The sequence below is a fragment of the Atractosteus spatula genome, chromosome 7 (genome assembly GCF_055471065.1).
Source record: "Atractosteus spatula isolate fAtrSpa1 chromosome 7, fAtrSpa1.hap1, whole genome shotgun sequence".
NCBI lineage: Eukaryota > Metazoa > Chordata > Actinopteri > Semionotiformes > Lepisosteidae > Atractosteus > Atractosteus spatula.
Window position 1 is genome coordinate 54,954,555 of NC_142712.1, and position 22,157 is coordinate 54,976,711.

A 22,157-nucleotide genomic window follows, 5' to 3' on the forward strand; every position below is an offset into this window, starting at 1 on the left:
TAACGCATACTGCCACCATTGCAGGTTGTTCGATCCGGCTTACCAGCGCAATGACGCGAATAGCAGGGACCGCAGTCGCTAAGTTTTCTGTTATCTTAATTGGCTGGGTCCCTGTTGAGTGACGCCGGAGGCCCGGGTTCGAGTTCCCGACGGTGGGAGGCCGACCTGAGCTGGCAGCGGCGAGGGCGCATACCCACGTGAACCCGAGAGCGCTACAGTATGATGCTGTCTTGCATAGTATTTAAATTCGATTTTTTTGTTTTAATAACTCGTTCAACTGACCATTATCAGTTTAATTTAGTTTATTTGCTACAACTCTGCGTTAAAGAACCCAATCCTTCATAAGTGATACTGTGTTGAACTTGTATTCTGTTAATTGAAAATCAACTTATTTTAGTTGCAGGGTGACAGATTCAGTTTTAGCGAACGACGCCAACCACGTCAAAAACCGATTATTAATTTTAGGCATCACTGTCAGACTGTCCGATGGACAAATCCACCTATGTGCTAAATTGGTGCAGTAAGATAGATAAGACTTTATTGATCCCGAAGGGAACTTGATGTGTTACAGCAGTCCAGCCCAAGACAAGCAAAAAAACAGACATCAAAATAGACGAAAAATTAAAATACGTACAGTAATACAAGATAAATATAAAATAAAAATAAATGCATAGGTGTGTGCAAAATATGATCATAGTCGCTGTAAAAACAATAAAATATGTGCAAGGTGTGCATAGGTATATACAGATTGAGTGTCAAAAAAAGTACAATGGAGCAACATTCTGTCCATAGAGGAGCAAATGAAGGGCTAACAGTCCTAGCCTAGGGCAGCGTACACCCTGACAGCCGCCAGGAGGAAAGTCCTGCGGAAACGTTCCCTTGAACACCGTAGCTGGTGCAGTCTGTTGCTGTAAAGTGCTCCGCTGCCTAATTACAGTCCCATGAAGCGGATGAGAGGCGTTGTTCATGATGGCTGTGAGCTTGGTCAGCATTCTCCTCTCAGCCACCACCTCCAGGGGGTCAAGGCTCAGCCCCAACACAGAGCCAGCCTTCTTGATGAGTTTATTGAGCCTATTTGCATCTCTTGTCATTATGCTGCTGCCCCAGCACACAACAGCGTAGAAGATGGCCGCTGCCACCACTGATTCATAAAAAATGTGTAGCAGTGTTCCACACACAACAAAGGACCTGAGCCTCCTAAGAAAATAGAGTCGGCTCTGACCTTTCTTGTACACGACGTCAGTGTTACCAGACCACTCCAGCTTATCATCCAGGTGTACCCCTAAGTACTTGTAGGACTGCACCCCCTCTATGTCCTCACCCTGGATGGAAACAGGGTTCAGCGGAGACTTATTCCTTCAAAAGTCCATGACCATTTCTTTGGTCTTTCTGGTGTTTAGCTGGAGATGGTTAAGATGACACCACTCCACAAAGTTGGTAATCAAGCTCCTATATTCCTCCTCCCTTCCCTCTTAATACACCCCACAATTGCAGAGTCATCTGAAAACTTCTGCAGATAATATGCCTCAGACTTGTACCTGAAGTCAGAGATGTAAAACGTGAACAGGAATGGAGCAAGGACAGTCCCCTGTGGAGCCCCAGTACTGCTAACAACCTGTTCGGACACACAGCTCTGTAGCCGTACATAGTGTGGCCTGCAGGTCAGAAAGTCTATAATCCAGGACACCAGGGGAGTGTCCACCTGCACCGCCCTTAGCTTATCTCTCAGTAAAGGTGGATGGATGGTGTTAAAGGCACTGGAGAAGTCAAAGATCATAACTCTCACAATGCTCCCCATCTTCTCCAAGTGAGAGTTAGCTCTGTGTACCAGATAGATGACTCCCAAGTGTGACCAGTAGGCGAACTGCAGGGGGTCCAGTGCTGTACTCACCAGGGTTCTGAGGTGGTCCAGTACAAGCCTTTCCAGAGTTTTCATTAGGTGTGATGTCAGTGCCACTGGTCTGTAGTCATTCAAGACTTTAGGGTGCCCCTTTTTTGGGTACTGGCACCAGGCAAGATGTCTTCCAGAGCACCGGAACCCTATTTAATCTCAGGCTCAGGTTGAAGATGTACTGCAGCAATAAACCCAGTTGGTCCGCGCAGATCTTTAGCACCCTAGAGCTGACACCGTCAGGACCCGCTGCCTTCCCTGCATGGAGTCTCCTCAACTCTCCTCTGACCTGGTCAGCTGTGATGGATAGGCCAAGGAGGGCAGGGGAAGATGGAGTAGGAGGGGGTAGGAGGGATCTCATGATGGGGTGACTGATGGGATGACTGAGGACATGAAGAGCGTGTCTGGGGTGAAGGCCTGTGAGGTGAATGGACAGTGGACCCTGTCTCGAATCTGTTAAAGAAAAGATTCAGCTCATTGGCCCTCTCCAGGCCTCCCTCACTCTGTTGGCAGCCGGACAACTTGTATCAGGAGATCTTCCTCCTTGCTCTCCCTAACTCTCACCTTCAGCTGTTTCTGCACTTGCCTCAGCTCCTCCTTGTCACCTGCCCAGAAAGCCCTCTTTTTCCTATTTAGGATGGCCTTTAGATCACTGGTGACCCAGGGTTTATTAATGGAGAAGCAGCGCATTTTCCTGGTGGGCATTGCACTGTCAACACAGAAGTTTATGTAGTCAGTGATGCAGTGGGTAAGCCCATCAATGTTATCTCCATAAGGCTCACAGAGTATCTCACAGAGTAAACGGAGTAGAGTAAGATCTTGGCACACAAGTGCCACCCAGTGGTCGAAATAAAACTTCTTAGTTCCTTAACTTTATAGCAAGATTTAAATGATCATTTTACATAATCATAAAAATTACTTTGATTGAACGACTTGATACAAGTAAGACGTACTGTACCTCTCGTCGGGTGCCATCAAAAAGCACCAGTGAAACTCATAACGTGAAACGGAAACCGTAAGAAACCGTAAGACTGACCGTAGTCAGTGATCGACGTGCTTCGATTCTAAATGTAAAAATGTTGTGAAGAAAATAATCACAGAGGAAAGAGCAGCTTCAAGTAGCTATAATTTATATATAAAAAAAAACAGACAGGATGAAGTATCAAAACAATAGAAAACTACAATGCTTTAATTAATCTCTGTATTAATATCCTATGAAGGAAATGCTCTTGATCATTAAACTCGCCTTCAAATGGCTGCATATCTTGTCATAACAGGTTCTGTAATTACGAACTACGAACTACGAAGCTCAATGAGGACCAATAGAAAGTCAGAATTTGGAGCCCAGAGGGCAACGTTCCCTCTAATTTATAATGGCTTGTGTGTGCAAAAAATTTCAAGTTATGCAAATTTCCCCCCAGTGACTTAAGCTTTTGCGCACTAAATTGGGCATATGTAAAATTGTGAACCGGAAATTATTTTTTTGTTAATATAGAAGCATAGAGATCCAAACGACCGGGACAGCGATTCAACGAGCCCAGTCATAGAGACTGAGTGTGGAGCGAGCATGAGCAGGGAGGTACAGTACAAGACTACGAGAGCATTGATATCGATGATCGAGTAGCGATAATAATGCACACAGCCACATTGGGCCTCTCACAGCCAGTCTAATGTGGTCTCCAAGTGAGAGTTAGCTTGAATTGACGACCGTGTTTAATTATTATAATTTCGTTTTAATTTAAGGTTTTGTGCGCAGTTCAATTTCCTATGTGCGCTGATTTCAGGCACAGTTTAGAGGGAACATTGCTGGAGGGTATTAGTCAGCCTGTATTCTAATTGAATGAATTGAAATGGATGTGGCTTTGTTCCTCAGCTGTCCTGGCCTGGGACACAGGAGGGATCTGGAAGTCCTTCACTGAGGTTACGGTGAAGAAAGGGATGGGAACACCCCCTCCCTCCCAAAGGCAGGAGCTACATTATTCCATTAAATTCCCCTCATGGCAGAGGTCCTTTGGAAAGGCCGTTCCCAGTCCCAGGATCATCACGTCCAGTTTGGCCTGGAAGTGCGTGCATCTTCTGTGCTCTTCATCAGTGCAGTCTGTTCATCCAGGTGCCACAGAAAAAAAAACTAGCAGGCAGGATATTACGTTTTGGTGGCATGCTAATAAATTCTCAACATTTCTTTGTCACGTTTTTAAATGTGCATTAAAAAAAGATGCCCAGTCATTGTACAGTACATCTCATCTGACAGGACATCTGGGATCTGTGCGCTGGGTTACTCAGTTATTCTGTCATCGTTATTTATTCCCCTAGACCGATGTGTTTTGCATATGTGTGATATTCTATCAATCTGTTGTTTTGTTTTGTCAGCAGCTAATCCAGACACTGCCACCTCTATTACAATTCTACCTGTAATGTGGGTGTGTGAGAGCTGCTCATGAGCCAGACAGATGTTGTGAGGTTCTCCATCACCTCCATATATTACATCTGCTTGCAAAACTGCATGACTATTGTTTGTGTATCAGCTGACATACTACCATTTTTTAAAATGTATCTATAAAATGACTTCTTACATCTACTTTGCTTTCATATGATCAGACTCCACTGCTGTCCTTTACACATTGGAAGAATGTGAAGAAGAACATTCATTTTACTGCTACAGCAAACTCCTAAGCCTTGCAAATCTGTGTTGGACACTTCTTTAGGCAGATCCGCTGGTGCTGTTGTGCCTCAGAACCAGGAGGCTGTTAGTTCCTCCCTGGCAGGAACATTGCTGTCAGTAAACCACCGATGGCTACTACCAGAGCCCCAAGCAGCCACTTCCAAGGAATTCCCTGAAAAGATAGAAACACGATCATTTAGTACATCCATGAGGAAACCGAGTTCATCCATGATTGAAGTGCAAAATCCGCCTGTTGAATTAAGGGGGAACTTTAGGGAGGGCAGGCTGTACAGCCCGGAGTGGGATTTAGCCAGCACACTGGGGTTAACAGCCCCGCTATTACTTGCACTGGAAACTTTCCAGACCTCGGTTTAATCCTCCAGTCCTTGCGGGCAAGAAGCCAGGAGGTTGTCTAGGGTTCTTTCAATCTCCAAACGGGTCAGATTGGTCCAATCAAGCTAATGATTAGGTCAGTTAAGGACAGCACTACACAGTGTCCCGTGTCCCATAGTGGGCGCAGGATTTGGGAAATGCAGTAGCAGCAGGAAGAGTGCCACCTACTGGTTCACTGCTTAATGCAATAAGCAGGTCTTTCTCAGGGTCCTCCCATCCCACGTCTGACCAGAGCCAGCTTCATCTTGACATCTGAGATCTGACAGGATAGTAGCAGCACAGGTATCACGTTGAAGAGGAGTCCAGGAGGAAGTGTCTACCGCAGCACACATTAAAACCGTCATGGTATTCTGTGTCCATGGGATTCAGGGTACTTACAGAGGGCTTTCCTTTGGCGGCTTTCAGGAATGGTGTTATATTTTCCCCCAACATCTGGGCTGGCTTGGCTTTCCAATTCAGGACCTCACTGCCACCTGCTTGCCGTTTCACCAGCTTAGACAGCTCCACGTGAATAGCCTAAGAATAACAGTAGGGCATATGATTGAGTTCCTGTGCAATTAAGTCACATGCTATTAACACAAGACACATAACATTAAAGTTGAGGTAACTGACGGAGTGAAAGTTCAGCTTTTAGTTGAATTCTTTGGTTTGATTTCTTATCATTAAATATCATTGGCACATCCAGAAATATATGTAAATGACTTGCGGTGTAAATGGTACACTCTCTAGAGAGCCCGTGTAGGCTTTCTTAACGAGAAAATACAATGCAAGTCAGGAAAGCGAATAAAGGTCAGGAAGAGTGTTTGACTGCACCACTGTCTCCTGTGAAATGGCGTGCATGGTACCCATGCACACCAGGTCAAGACTGGATACTCTTAGAAGCTCGATAACTATCAGGTGTAATCATTGGGATAACGTTGTTCTGAGGGTGTGATGTGGAGATGATGAGCTGTCACAAGCCATGCATCTGAGTTCAGCTTCCAGTTGTTCTTGTTTAATCAGGAGCTCATGTTGAAATTGTGGTAAACCTTTTAATCACGTATTGGGTCGAAGGTTTAAAAACAATTATGAAATCAGAATATCAAAGGCGTGTTATGAAAGTAAAAATATGTAAGGAATGTTTTTCAAAGGTTTATGTTTTTTAGTGGTCTGTTATTGAGCATTTGTGACAGACCAGGATTAATGCACTGAAACTGGAGTAAACTGTGCATATGTCTTTTCATCGGTAAGGGTCATGGGTTATTAACAAACATTATGCAATGAGTCTGTCAATATAACCAAAACTCTCCTGGCATATTCCACTGTGGTCTTTCTTGTGTCTTTGACTCATTCTCAGGTCTCCGATCTTCTCTCCATCGTTTTTAAGATCATTTGTAATTCATGAAAAACACAGCAATTATTTAACCACTAATGAACTACCAGGAAAAAAATCATTAGGAACTTTTTGTGTGGGAGTCCGAAAACCTTGGCTTGGCGTCCTATTTGAAGTGTCCAGCAGGTGGCAGCATGTATTAAGCTGTTTTGGTGAAATTCTTCCATTGTTGAAGATACTAACAGAAAGAGATCACTTAGCCATATACAACTTCTTGCATCAGGAATTTGTCTTTTCACATACCCCAGGTTGCTCTCCATGAGACACAGACAGGGAGAGAAGCTTGGGGTCAGAACACAGGGTCAGCCATTGTACAGCACCCCTGGAGCAGTTGGGGTTAAGGGCCTTGCTCAGGGGCTACCAGCTGTGGGATTTGAACCAGCAAATTTTCCAGCCACAGACGTGGATCCTTAGCCACAGTGCCACCACTCCGCCCCTTCCACTCTGCAAATGTTTTTCAAGAAGTGAAAGATGAGCTTTAAAAGGTGTATTAATTTGCCTGAGAGCATATGGACAATCATTCTTTACTGTCTTTACCATGCACTTCTGTTTTGAATCTACATTCTTCAAACTTTATTGCCCAGGTTAAGGTTGGCTACCCCTTACAGCAGAGAGACCAGCCCTGTTCCTGGAGGAACCCAACAGAGCTGGTTTTGAGTCCAGCTGGGCTCTGCATCTTCAGTGCTAATTGATGACTCACCTGCTTGCTTGGTTAGACTTTTATCCAACTTGTTTCTTCAATTAGTCTACAGTGTCAAAAATACCCAACTTCAAAGGGTACTGTTCCCAACAGCTTCAGCACACAGAACTTTGCACAGACTCTGCTCAGCTTGCTTGCTGCTTTTTCTGCTCAACATGTTTGCTGTTTACTTTTACTAATTGATTGGACAAATCTTTTTTGCAGAGGTCCACTTGTTTTTCAGCTGCACACCAGAATGAAGGCAGTTCAGGGTTAATGCCACCTTCAAATCCCATTTGACCTTTTTAGTGTTGAAAGCACATTTAGAAATCTGTCCCAAATAGAAAATTGAAATCAATGTGCCTGTGAGTAAGAACTCAGCTGTTCCTCCAGGACCAGGGCTGGGAACCTCTGCCTTAGAATTCATCTTCCCCTTTCTGCACAATGTTTCTTCCTTTTGACTTTAGTGCTTCGTCGTTTGAGCTTGAACTGGTTTTTGCATTACAGGGCCTCAATTGTTTTTGTTTGGTTTTGTCCTCTGTAATCTGTCATGTGTATTTTAGTGGTATTGAAAGGGACATGAAATGCACAGAACTGTTAATGATGGCTCACAACATTACCAATACATGACAAAAAAAACATTTGTATTAAAAATAAAAAGCTTTTAAACCAAAAATTACCCTAGGTTTGAAACATCCTGGCCAGAGAAGGCTTTTCCATTGGTTTGGTGTTTTGACTTCCTAGAATTACAGGATGTTGACTGAAAATTACTTCTGATGCTGAGAAATACATTTGTTAGGCTTTCTGATGTGATTCAGAGTGATTTTGATTTTCAAACCACATTTCTGAAGCTCAGTTTAAGGGAAGAAAGAAAATATTTGACTCCTAATAATGAAGTCTTTGCTATAGAGGAAATGTTTTCGGTAATGTGCTTTTCCTAATCCATTCTATTCAAGTGATCTCATTAAAAGGCACATTTGAAACATCATCTTAATGTGGCTGTGATATGCATTCAGCAGCTCTGATATGGATGGGCTTCAACATGCAGCAGGTAGAAATATCACTTCTTTTGAATAATAGAAGCTTAATTCCTGGTGCAGAATGACTGTTGGTCAGAAACTGCTTTCTCTTTGTTTTTCAAACAAATACATAGCACTTTACAATTGGCATATTCTGTGGTCCAGTAATTTTTTTTCAAGCAGGTTTTTTTACTGATTGACCAATTCTTAACTACATTTAGTCATCATGTGTTCTCAGAACTGTGTGTTAATAATCTAGCTCCTATTTCATCCCCTTTTGAGAAAATCTTTTGAAACTGAACTCTTTAACGAGTTTTGTCACTGTCATTTGTCAGAATTGTAATACAGAATGAACAAGCTTGAAATAGAAGAAGGACTTATCAAGTCAGCCAATTCTAACCTCTGTTGTGTTCAGAGTTGCCCGCTGTTGGTTATTAGTGGATTACCAAAACTTATTTAAAGTGATTTGTTTTAAGAATCATATTTTAAAGTGTGATTTGAAGAACATTAAAATTATTTATTATTCATTCAAAATGTCAAAGATGTTTCAGATCTGTTGCAAGGCAAATTCTTTGACGAACTGGACATTTGCACTTTATACTTATCTGTGTGTGTTATTATACATGCACCATGTACAAGTATTATATGTGTGCACATGTATAGCTAAAATTGTTTTTGCAGAGATATTATTTCAGATCAGTTTTGGATCCTTTTGAAGGACAGACATTAAAACTGTTGCACCAAAAATCCTCACATGCTAAAAACAGTGTTCAGCGCTGTTGGAATCTCTGATTTCCTTACTGCAAAGGATGTAACGATGGATGTGTTCCAATAATTATATACCTTATTTAATTGTAGAGTAGACTGTAAATGGTATAATTGCACAATAAGTAAAAACACAATAATTATAACTCTTCGAGGTCAAGTTATTCTAAACTAGCAGTACTTTGTGAAAGTAGCAGTAAATTAGATGGTGAGTTAAGTACAGACCTTGCAAAACAGAGCAGGCTTGTGTGCCCCAACTAGAACATTTCTTTTGCAAAGCTGGGTGTTTGGAGGGGCAAAACTGAAAAACTCTAAGCCCGGTGTACACTGGCATGTCTGCGGTGTAAGATGAAGTGCCATCAACGTGTTCTCGTCTGACTGCTGGCTCCAAGATTAATCTCCGCAAAGCAGAAAAGACGTCTCCAACAACGGAGGCACTACACAGAATGTTTATATCCATCCTGCTTATTTTTTTTTACATTTTCTGAATGCTGTGGTTCTTGACACTTTGGTTTTTTTTAACAAATCACAGCAGTCGGATTCGATTAAGTTTTCACAGCTTGTTTTCGATCAGCTGGGATCTAAGCTTTCCCTGCCCCTTAAATATAAATGGAATGGAAATGGAAGTATTAATAATGGCATCGCAATTGCATGTTGCCACTGCATGCTTAATTTCTTTTCCAGGGAGGGTGCTACTGCAGCCATTTCAACAACATTGTCATTAAAGAGCCAACAGATATTTTAGTGTTGTCTAGACGAAGTGTCTTGCATGCCAGAGTTGCTGCTGTTGCTGGAAACGAAGGATGAGGATCTGCACTGAGTGCAGTTGAGAAATCCTCTTCCAGGAACCCAGAACAAGCTGACAGGGCTAACAAATCCTGGGGTGTAGAGTTGAGAAGACTTGGAATAGTTTCATATATATATATCGGGGGGGAATAATGCTTTCACATTATTCTAAGGGTGGAAGATGAAACCGCTTTTAAAAGCTCTAATTTGGATTCCATTATTCTAGGACGACTATGAAAAGGATATCTTTTATAAAATGCTACAAAGCCAGAATTAAAAATGGTTCAGGTCTGTGTTTGATCATCTTTTAATAACTTGTTTCCCCTGTTTGAAACTTCTGTTGTAAACGAGAGCCGCTCTTCATTGAAATAGGCAGGGCATTTCATGAAATGGGCTTTTTGGAAAAATACCATTCCAGGATTTTAAAAAATGATTTTGGTTCAATCTCCTGATCATGTGATCTTTAAACTGATGGCGCCTTGTTTGGAAAAGGGTTTGTTTTGTTTGTATATTTTGCTGCAACTACTGTTTTTTCACTCTTCTTTTTTATCTAAGGAGATAAGAGTACAGGGGGGTTGAGTTTTCTAAACTGAGTCAACCTCTGTGTGTTCTGGAGGAGGAGATAAAAGCCTGTGTTCATGTCCACATTTACCAAAAAAGAAAGCTAAACAGTGTTTAGAAGACCCCACAGTCTGTTATTATCTAATTTACACCTTCCGTTTCAATTCTTTATTTTTTCTTGGCATGTGAGCAGAAGATTTGATTTACTCCTCACTATAAAGTTTAATTTTGTTTGTGAGGTTTATGTTTGTATACACACACACATTGGGTGATTGTGATCCAACTGCGAGCAAAGGACTGTATAGCAACAAAAAGGCTCTCAGTCCTTTAGGATTCAAATGATCAATACATGCACTTGAACTACATACTTCAGCCTCTGATTCACGACGCTATCTAACATCCACGGGGGGAGGGGGGGAGTAGGATGTCAGGTAGCGTTTTCAATTTTGTGAGCTAAAGGGTCACTGATCCTGTCAGAGTGGGCCGCCTGGCTCTTGGACACCCCTAAACTTGCAGGCTTTACAACAGAAGTCTCTTGGTCATCCCTCGCCTCACACGGACGTCATAGCGACTGGCCGTTTCAGCCAATTCGGTTACAAACTGGGGCCAGCTGATTAATAAAGGGTGGAGCAGAGGACCCTGAAGCTGTGCTGGCTCAGGACTGACGGTGAGGTGATGATTCTAATTCCAGAACTCAGACAGAGACGTGTTGTCAGTGTCAGAAGCTGCTTCACAACCACCGGCAGGAAAATGCTCCATTGACGGAGACCCTGGCATATTAGTCTGCTGTCTAAAGCTCATCTCACGGTTTTTAAATAGCACCAGGGTTTATTTGTTTTTCTCAGACCTCTGGATTACAAAGAGCCTCATTCCGGAGGCGTTTTTCCTAAAACACTTGCAACCCTGTCATTGCAGCTGGCTCCCTGGCTGCTCTAATCTCTGTAGGCTCTGGATCGGGTTTTTAGGCAAAGCAGCGTAACCCCAGAAGAACAAGACAGAACAGGTACAGATGAGGTCAGAGGCACCGTGAACGGAACAGGTGAACCAATGTAAACAGAGTTCAGTCAGTGCAGAGAGCGTGGGCCCTCCTCGATGGCGCACTGTGTTTGTTTTTCTGCGCTGCTCGACGGCCTGTTTTTCATAGCCCATCCACGAACTGTTGCTGTCACGCCAGCCAAAATGTTTCGCCGAGCACTCGTGGAAAACTCAGAGCAGCTTTGTTTTTGTTCCCTCACCCCATGTCTAAAGTACACCCACAAGTATTAAAAGGGCATTATATTCTAATGCTTTATTTAAACGGCAACCATAAGTGGGTCTAGGATTTCAGTGCTGTGTTTGCTGGCCAGTTGAGGAGCTATGAACAGTAAATAAGGAAGCTGACCATGAGGCGGTTACTGGTTTCAGTAGGAGTGAATTAGCATTTCAGTAGATGAACTGCAGACTTTATGTATGGATTTTTTCCCCATTTTTTCTGTTTGTTTTAAGGTGTCTCACAGTATAACTGAACACCTGGGGTGACTCACAGCCGGAGGCTTGGTCTTCATAATGAAAGCTTTGATTGCGATTTTCCTATGATGTGAGCGTGACTGAGGTCCCCCACTGTCCACCACAGCTGGGGTGGTGTTCCTATTCTTAAAGGGAAAGAGATGTGACTTTTCATTCAGTCCAGAATCCTTGGTCTGCTCTGGAATTGGCATGTAGCCACAGTCTGTGCTGAGTTTCACACAAGAAAAGATTCCCCCTTTCCTCTTTTTTTTCTCTTTTAAAAGAGAAATGAAAAAAAATCCTCTTTTAAATGACATGTGCGTATCTATGTATTCTATGTCCTATTTTCATTTTTCCATAGGGTAAAGTCTTGTATAAACGATGTTTAATACCCCATTTCTAGGTGAATGAACTCCATACTAAGAATATCTCATGACATCCTCTTTGATTACCTCTACATTCTAAAGCACACACGGGTTATGTTTCAAAACCTCCTTTTTAACAGACAGCATAAGTTTGGAGTAAACATGAGGAGCTAAACTGCTCTGAAAAGTAATAAAATTTTGAAAGTGACACACCCTGTATAAGAATAGGGCTGGAATCCAGCCTAATTTGAGTAACACGGACATGCTGGGCATTCACTGTGTTTTTTTTTCTTTTAAAATAATGATTAGCCTATCCATTAACCTTCAGACTTGTTTTAAAGAGATTTGTAGGATTAGGAAGCTTACATAAAAGTTCTGATTTTTCACTGGGTATATTTGTTTTTCTATTGTGAAGAACAAAAATGTGTTTTTTCTAAAGCTGACCAATTAAAATAATCACACTTGACATAATTCATATTTGGTTACTGTTTATGTAATCAGATCCAGGACTTAACTGTTAGTCTAATTTCAACTTCATCCTTAAACCATGTCAAGTTAGAAACAATTTGCTGTTTAAAGACAGCTACTACCCATCATGCTGAATTCCACTAAAAAGTGAATAAAAGTTTTTATTTTGAGACGTGTAAGGGAAGTAAATGTGCTTTGCTCTAGAATCTAGAATCTACACCATGGATACAAATTTAGAAGATGAGTGGACGTAGCATTAATCACTGGTACTAATTACATCACCCCAATTTGAACATTCACAACTTGCCTGTACTGTTTTCTATTAACCATTTCTCAATCCCTATGTAAAAGGAAAATTAATCTTTTATGAGAAATTTTATCAAATGCTTTCTGAAAATCTAAATACACCACAACATCTAACATGCACCACGTATGCTCTGTGTGCATTATTACTGTTCTTGCTTGTTTGAAGAAATCGGACACATTCCTACCTTTTGTAAATCCACATTGAGTATTTCCTAGGCTCTTATTTCTATACATTCCTCAAAGTTCAAATAATTGTCTCCAACCTCACATGTCACAGATGTCAGACTTATTAGTCTAGGATTGCTTGGTTCACTTTTGTCATTCTTATAGATGGGCACTACACTAGCAATGCTCCAGTCCAGGTACTACCACAGTCTTGAGTGACTGTTGGAGGAGCTGTGTCAATGGCTTGTGAGTAACGTCTTTCTTTGAGTACTGTTTGGTAAGATATTATCGGACCCTGGGGATATATATTAACACTGAGTGCCTCTTCTATGCTACTTGTATCCAATACAGTCCTTCTGCTGCCTGAGAAGTGCTGCTGCTATCTCCTTTGGTGAACACCCAAGTGAAATACTCATTTCGTACATCAGCCATTTCCTGTGCATTGTCTAGAAGAGAGTTAAAGAGACAGTACTGAACGGGGCTGGATGAGTGCCCTGTATCTGGTGTTGTGCTGTGAGTGGTGAGGGGGGGGGAGAGTCAGGAAGTGAGGGGGCTGACACAGGAAGAGAGAGACATCAAGTGGGTGTCGGTCTTGCTCACCTTGGTGGACGGCTCGAGTTTCAGAGCTTTCTTCAGGACCTCCATGGCCTCCTGATACTCCCCCTTGTCCGACAGTAACTGCAGACAGACAGCAGCCTGAGAACACGGTCCTGTTCCACTGCATAATTATACTGTGCACATCGTTACTAGAAAGGTCTCTTTCAACCATGGGTAGTACTTGGGGAGTAAATAGCAACTCACAAGCTATAAGATGAATATTTTTATATATTTTCTCTTAGAATTGTTTTAGCCAAAACACATTTCTGCTTTTCTGTGCTAAGCGTGCACAAAATCCAACATTTTCAAGTGTCTTGTTTTTTACGTAGGCTTTGTCCTTATATAGAATATAACCAAAGATGAAAAACAAAAGAAGAACATTTGTCATCATTGTTTTTTCTACCTGAGAACAGTCCCCAGACAATTCTGTTTTATTCATGGTTCTCTAGCTTCCAAGAACTGATAACAAGTTGATATTGATTCTTGCCATCTGTTATAGTCTAGAACCCACAATTCCATGGGAAAAACACTGGGAAGGATCGATGCTGTTAACTGGTCAAGCCTAAATCTTTACTTTAAAATGCAGCATGAAACCACACATGCCACTGGCTGCCTTGCTGGTAGGTCGAGGTTGTCACCTTTCCTTTCCTGAAGAGGGCCTTGACGTTGTTGGGGTCGAGGAGAAGCACTTCTTCGCTGGTGCCGAGCGCGTCTTCGCACTGCTCTAGCTTCAGCTGTGCAGCCGCCAGGTTATTGAGGCACTTTACCCAGCATTCTCGCACTTCCTCCGCCTCCTCCGGCTCCAGGGCAAAGGCTGCATGTGCACAGAGGGCGCGGGAGCACAAGTTTGCTAAGTGATGCTCTTGTCCGGTTTTATTTATATACCTATCCATTTATACAGCTGAGTATTGGACTGGAGCGGTTCAGATTAAGTACTTCGCTCAAGGGTGCAGCAGCACTGTCTTGCCAGGGATTAGAACCCACCACCTTCTACCAGGTCAGAACCCCACACACTGCTCCATGCTGCTGCCCAGGTGTCAGCACTGCTAGCACAGTTAGATTTACGTGGTAGTTTGCGTATTGTATTTTTCCAGGTGTCCCCTCTCGAGTTTTTCTCTCATTGTCTTTCATTCTGTCTTCCTGTGGGTTTAGCCTTGATTTTGCTGCCAGTCTGCGCACCACAGTTACAGTAGTGCTGTAATTTACCTCAAAAGGTTTTTCTAAGGGCTCTGAGACACTAGGTGAAGGTGACCTAAGATTTGCATGATGAAACTAAGAGGAATCAGCATATAATTTAGTGGAGCCCCATGAACAAACTGTGATGTTACTGTGCAATAGCGAACCTTCATAAGAGAACTTCCAGGCATTTAATTATCTACTGCTCTGATCAAGTCCATTTGAAAGATGACCTCTTTGTGACTCTTATTAACTTTTTAAGATTTGCAAACAGTTCCAAAGACTTATCTCTGTGGTTACTGCTCTCTGTCTTTTTTTTTCTAGGACACTTCTGGTTTGTGCGAAACCTGCCCTAAGTTTTTTTTCTTAGGAGTCGAATGTACAATAGAAGCTGTTTTTTTAATTTACACAGAGTAGTTTTTCATACAGTAGCTTTAATTTCAAAAGAAGAAAGGGTTTTCCTTAATAAAATAGGAAAGGGGGTTCATTGTTTTGGGTCTGGGGTCTAAACACTAGAAAATCCTGTTATGGGCTCAGACAAGAAGTAGAGGACTAAGATGTGGCCCAGTGTGGCGTCTCCTGAGTAACAGATAACAGATTCAGTAACAGATTCAGCTTGAAGGAGACACGGCCCTGGGCTTCATTGCTGTTATGTGTCGAAGGCCCGAAGGGTGTGAACTTCATATTCACAACAAAGGAGGTAGCACCTGGAGGCCAAAGGAAGTGGGACAGCTCACGTTTGAAATGCAACTTTCCAGCTATTTGTTTTAAGTTAAAAAAAATGAGCTATAAAACTATTTGCTGCAGACTACTGTTTTGCAGCTCTGTGACTCTTTTGACTCTTTATGATAATCCAGGGACAATATGACCTGACTAGTGCTCTGTAAACGGTTCTCACAGGTTGTTGTTAGTAGGTACGTTAGATTAAAGGGACTGTGATTTTGTTTTCCTCTCACTTTCCACACCATCCTTTTGTGTGGCGACTGTAGTACTGTTGCAGTTTCGTTCTTTGATGGCTGTCTGCAAAAATTCAGTTCAACAGAGGCATGATCTGCATTGCTTTTATTCACTGTATACCTTATTTTGTACTCAGTATAAACTTGCACTCCAATTGTGTTCTAGAACATATTAACATCCTGTCCAGGTTATTTGGGTGCAGACATATAAGAAATTAATGTTCTTGTTACATTATTTTATGTTCCCCTCTCAAATTAAATTAAATATAAGAGCTGTGAACACTTGGAACACTAATGCGCAGTAAGTTACAGGCTGAGTGAGCACAGATGTTCCTATGAAGACAGAGTGGTGTGGAAAAACACTTGTACAGAATGTGTCCAGGCTTTGGGGGTGTTCAGGGTTGGTCGGTTTATTGAATAATTACCCCACGTGCCAATATAGGAGAAATTAGAAACAAAAATATTTCTACTGGTGTCCATTTATAGTATTGGCAGTACATATTACATTCAAAAACCTTTAGAAAAACAGTCTGAAAAAATGAGGTTTAATGAAATGGCGATTTTAGGTGTTTTGTCATGTGTGGGAAATTGTATCACTGTATCAGTTTGGAGCTAACTAAGAGAGGGGGAGCAGAGATTGGAAAGGTGGCATGTGGGGGAAATGTGGCTCCTGTTGTACCCCCATTTCTGGTGTTGCTTGTGGGGGGCAGCATGATTTTTCCCCAGGTGAGTTGCGAAGACCCTGCAATTCTGCTGTCACCTTGGTTCTCTCTCATTGCAGACCCTGATTCAGAATAATATTTTCACCCACCTGTGTCAGTGAGTCATCGCTGATTGTTATTATTTTTGTGAATTATGAGTTTTCTATAAGGAGATGAGGAGTTGAGAGATAATTTATTGATGTGTCACGCTCCATTCGTTTAGCATACTTTGTTCAATATCGAATTGCATTATACATTACTGTCACATCTTCTTGCTGTGGCAGTGCATTATAATAAAACCATTAGCAGAGTGATGATGTGACATAGATCATAAATTGTGGTGAAACTTAATTCTGTGTCGAAGGCCGTGTGGCTTTCATCACCCTTACAGCTGAAAGACAAATTGCGAAATATTTTAACGTGGCTGAATGATGCTAAAGACCTGTGTGTGTGAATATTATATGAGCACATGCAAAACCCCTTTTTCTAAGTAAAAATAGGTAGATGCATATTAGGATCATGGGCTTAAAAAGATCCTGCCACGGGCAAGTCTTAAGCAAGTGCATGTGTGGCCATTGGCATTATCTGTTCGTTTAAATTTTGTGCATCCCCCAGAACTCAGGCCCGTCAGTCGCCCTGACCACGGCTGCCCCCACTGCAGGCAGCAACTAGCCTTCGGCATTAGCGGGAGGACGTCCTGGAAAGAAAGGTACCTGGCTCTCTGAGGGCTTCCAGAGCCATGCGGTAAGACCTTACAGCCTTGCTGTACTCCTCTCTCTGGAAGTAGAAGTTGCCCAGCTCTCTTTTCTGGTTGCCGACCCGAATGCAGTCTGAGGCCGGCAGGGTCCGGGGGTCAGGCTTGTCCCGGATGTGGAGGAGGTGGAGCTGGTACAGGAGAGCGGCGCCAGGTGGAATATCGGGCTCTCTGTCACCCGCAAACACAGAAAAGTGGTCATTACTTACACTGAGTGTCTTTACAGGGACAGGAACCGTTAAAATGAGACAGAAAGAAATGACTAAAATGGCATTACAGCTAGCACTGACTGGAAGAGGGACTGCCATGCAAACAAAATAAAATGTAAAAGAAGGGAGGGGAGCTACAGAAAATCTGGTGGAAGAGGAGTGAGGAGAGATTTTTTTCATGAAAAACAGTTCTGCCTTCTAGGGTTTGCTCAATACCTTGAGAAGCATTGTAACGTAGGCTGTTTCTTTGTAAAGTGTTTTTGTCTCAGAGACAGATCAGCCTCTAGGGCATTTTTGCCTTCAGCAAAGTTCTAACTGTTTAAGAATATAACCTGCCCAGCCCCCACCAAGACACCAGTTTTGTCTCTGGACCACCTAGTGATTTTTTACAGCAGGGGTCTGAACAGATTCCTGATCTTCTGCTGTGCGAAAATGTACGATCGGTGGTCTGCAAAAATCTAATAATGAAGTATCTTTTCCTAAGAAAAGAGTTCTGCAGTGGATCTGAAGAAATACGTTAGGATTTGGATAATTGCATAACTTTCTATAGTACTTCACAGAAGAGAATTGAAAAATTCCTTCACCAATTGATTTAAAAGGGAACTTTAGGAAGAACAGATTGAGCATGTCCATCCCTGTTTGTCTCCCAGAGCAGGGTTTTCACCGGGGGATCCTCAGAGCCTTCTCCTGGGGGGACGGGGGGGAGGTTTCCAGATACAGTGGACAACTTCTCACTCTGAGCCAGGAGCAGAAGTAAATCCCTCTTCCACAGTTAATGTACTCTAATTGGAATTACAGCAGGTCTGTTGATTTATTAACGAATATTCTAGTCTCCACTTTGACTTTTGTGTTTAAGTTGGGGCTCCAGCTGGCACCCCAGTCAGAAAGGGCTCTGGTGTGGTGTGGTTTATCAAGAATTGTGGTTTGTGCATCTGCCAATTACAAAGCAATCCCCTGTCTTTTCTGAGCTTGCACAGCCTTTTTGGATAACAGCAGATTTTCTGTTTTTTTCAGATTTGGAGCATGGCTTCAGAAAATTAAATGCTTGAGTGCCCTAGTGGTTCTGGTTTTTGTTTCACACAGACTTCTTAATTCATTGAACTAATTATTACTTCACAGATCCCAGCTCTGCGAGATGCAGGAAGATTCTGCAGGACACAGACCTCCAGGAGTGAGTTTCCTGAGGAAGGACCCAAGAGCCAGCACAGAGTGCGCAATGAAGCAGGACTGTAGCACTAACTGAAACCTTGCTTGTTTGTCTGATTATGAAGTGAGAAATGTTAAGGGCTACATCATACACATTGTGGGCAGTTTGTTAGGGTGGCAACAGCACCAGACAGCCCAGCCTGTCTGGGACTCTTATGGTGTTTGACCACAGCAGCTGTTAAGTGGTAGCACCTCGTTAGACTTGCCTTATTTTCCTTCCTGAAAAACTAATCAACTCCAAGCATTTACAATTTAGTCAGAAGTAACTACAAATGCTGTAAACAGAAACTGAACGTCTAATAATAACTGAATGTCCTAGACTAACCGTCTGTCCCTGATGTTATTCATTGCACTCCCTGTGCATCCCGAAGCCATCTCTGCACTGTTTTCTGGCTTAGGTTCCCTTTTCAGGGAGATAAACACAATCTGCAGGTGAGGACTTTGACAGAAGCCTTGGCCTTAGGTGACGTGCGTGCCAAGTTTATTTCCTTAATCACTGTCATAGGTATCGTGGAGCAAGTGTATAAAATCTCACAGTACTGCATCCCCATCAGTGGTGCCTGTAATAATAACATTAAAGCTATCTTACATCAGAAAGTGCCTCATCAAAATAGAGCTACCCACAGACTAGCTGGTATGCTTTAGAACTGTGTGCTTATTTTATCTTGCAGCATCGATTGCAAACACAGGTTAAGTAAGGTGAGTCTTATGGTTTGTTCTCTACAAAAAGGATCGTTTTTAGTGTTGCCTAAATAACACGCCGTATCAGGTTTTGTAAAGGACTTGGGCCAATTGGAATATGTAAGTGATGTCGTGTTTGATGAACTTGGTTTATCTGTGTACCATGAAAAGGGGTAAACAGATATGGTCTTATTTTTGTTGTGTATTTGTTAGTAAAAAGTAAAAAAAAAATGTAAATAGTAAAAAGTGGTAAACTGCCAGTTAGAAACCAGCTATTTCCTCGGCCGTTATTACAATATAAAACACCACTTCATCATCTAGATAAGGGGCAGAAGCATCCATAGTGCTTTCACAGAGCACGACACTGGAGATGAATCAGCGGGCATCGTCAAAGTATTATTCCAGCAGCGATCTGTGCAAGTTACTCTTCACAAGACTGCTGCACTGAATCAGTTAAAACCTTCATTCTTTTTACCTTTATCTTAACATCGTGTCTTTTGCTTTTTTGTGTTTTTTTTTAATAGAAAGAAAATCGAGAGGATTGATTCTCTCCATCTCCTGTCTCTCTCTTTCTGTCATTAAATGCAAATTCCAATACGCAAATGAAGTATCTGCAGGCAAGAGCTGTTTGTAAAGTTGGTCAAATCCTCTCTGGAAATGGCACGGTTTAAAGCAGGACCCTCTCACAGGCTGCTCTGCTGGAAGGAAGCAAGCTACCCTGTGTGATGTCAGCAGCACTGCTCTGTGTCTAAAGGCTGTGCTGTTCGTGACTGGATGAAATGGGAGGGGGATGTCTATGGTCATAACATTTGACCCTATAGTGTACTTATCCTGCTGTAAAACCATTTTATTGTCCATCACCCTGCTCTTTAATCAATAAATGCTTGAAGAACCAAACTGGTTTACCGGAATTATGACGCATGCAAGCCACAGGACTCCTAGAATGTAAACTGAAGAGGTTTCATGGTCACATCTTGTAGCTGGAAAGCATGACCATTCCATGTGTCAGACGCGTAGTCTCAACACACCCCAGCAAATTCACTTCTGAGAAATGCTATTTTTATATTCAGCTTGCACTATCCGGAAGGAAAGGCAGAATCTAAACAACTCCCTTCTGTGTTTTGATTTGACAATTGGCTGTATATTATCTTTTACTTGTCATTTACTTTGAGTTTACAAGAGGCCCTTTACTCTATGTACTCAGTTTTGAAGACAATTTATTGTTATCTCAAAGCAACAGCCCCAACTAGTTGCTTGGTTAGAACTTTTACACGTTTGTTTACCCCCAGGGGGGTTGGAGATTTTGCATTACTTAAGAAGTGCAGGCGTTTAAAGGAAACCTCCTGCAGGTTCAGAAACTAAAACTAAAAAGTTAAAAAAATGAAACTTATGATTAGGTCTTTTAATGACATGAATAATAAGGGGCCAATGATTTAAATGAGCAGGAGGAAAAGAAACTAGCAGTTGTGGGGGTCCCCAGGAATGGAAAAAAAAAACTGTCAATCATTTGCCATCAAACATTTTAATGTAGCATTTTATCTTCAAAAAACTTTTCAGTTGCTATGACTGGGTACAGATATAGAGGTACTTGACGGCGAAGCTGTGGTTTCTCTAACACAGATTGAGTGTAACAGTTGGGTCTGGATGAGAATGGACCTGCTCTATGGGGGAAAAAATCTCTACTTTTAAAAATAGTAGATTTCCTTGATGTGGTAAGTACCTCCAGTCAAATTAATTTTTCAATTTGGGATACCTGACAAGGAAAACGTTTAAAAAAAGCAAAAAAGGTTTATTTCTCCACTAAGCCTCTCTTTATCCTTTTCTAGGTACAAGGATAGGTTGTAATTCTGTAATGTTTGAGCCAGTGCTGCTCCACCTCTGAAGCTTGCTTCAGCAGCTGTTTTCCAAATGGTAAAGTCCAATAAACATACAAGGTCTACTTCAACAGAGGCCAGATGCTTGCAGTCAATAAAAAGGTTTAATCTGTAGAGCAGTCAAGAAATTGGATATTGTTCAGCTGCTTGGCAGCGATGGGTTTAGCTGACTCAAGGTACTGCCAGCAGAGAACTTAATTTAGCTCCCAATCAATTGGTCCTAGTGATTGCACTGTAGACAATGGAAATGTGAACCGTTACAGTAAAGAGCCTCTAATTCCAATCCCAGAATGCACCGGTCTGAACTGTGTGACACAGCCAAGCAGTAAACCGGGCCTCCCGAAATGTTTTTTGAATCTCTGACATATTAAGATGGCTGTGCAGGACGAGAAGAGTTTGATTTTATCCTGGACAGCTGTCTAGGGGAAAACTAACTCAGTCTCTGCGGCTACCACCACTGTTGAACCAGATCTGTGACATAAAACAAAAAACAGCTCCCATGTATAGAGGATCTGTGATTATCTTCATTTTCTGCCACCATTCAGATCAGTATATTAAAAGAGGCTACAAACTGTCTTTGTGATGTAAATTGGAGGTTTTACATGTTTCTGTGTACATTTTACTTTTACTGTGGTCTGAAATGCAGTCATCAATGCTGATTCTTTCTAACCCCAAAATATAAAAATAATATTGCACTTCCCCTTTAAATTAACTTAAAGCCAATACAATTGAAATTAATTATCATACAGGGCAAGATTTCTTATGTCCTTAAACTAAATGTACCATATACTGTAGTACATTAAGCAACGGTATAGGGGTGGTTATGTGTGAATCTGGCTGTTCGCCATGGTTCTCTGCACCGAAGTCTTGTGTGTGTTAAAAGCCTTCTGTACTGCAGTGTCAGGAAAATGCATTCAAGTTGTCTGACAGTTTTCCCCGTATTTTTCTACCTTGTCCTTATGGGAATCATTAGATGTGAGTAATAATAAAACTATCTGTATTCTTTTTGTTGGGGGGGTGGGCATTTTCCAGAGCAATTTATCATTTTTTTGAAGACGTTGGCTGTAGCAAAACAGGAGGAGCTAA

General features: G+C 42.0%; 1 protein-coding gene across 1 annotated transcript in view; it reads right to left on the reverse strand.

Annotated features, from left to right (window-relative positions):
* Positions 1-4,638: 4,638 nt before the first annotated feature.
* The window catches only part of fkbp16 (FKBP prolyl isomerase 16), a 51,197-nt gene continuing 33,678 nt past the window's right edge, over positions 4,639-22,157 (reverse strand). The window contains exons 4-8 of the mRNA XM_088922339.1: positions 17,061-17,272; positions 14,153-14,328; positions 13,518-13,595; positions 5,325-5,462; positions 4,639-4,725 (exon numbers count right to left, since the gene is read on the reverse strand). Coding sequence (XP_088778465.1) covers positions 4,639-4,725; positions 5,325-5,462; positions 13,518-13,595; positions 14,153-14,328; positions 17,061-17,272 — 691 coding nt within the window. The remainder of the gene's footprint in view (positions 4,726-5,324; positions 5,463-13,517; positions 13,596-14,152; positions 14,329-17,060; positions 17,273-22,157) is intronic.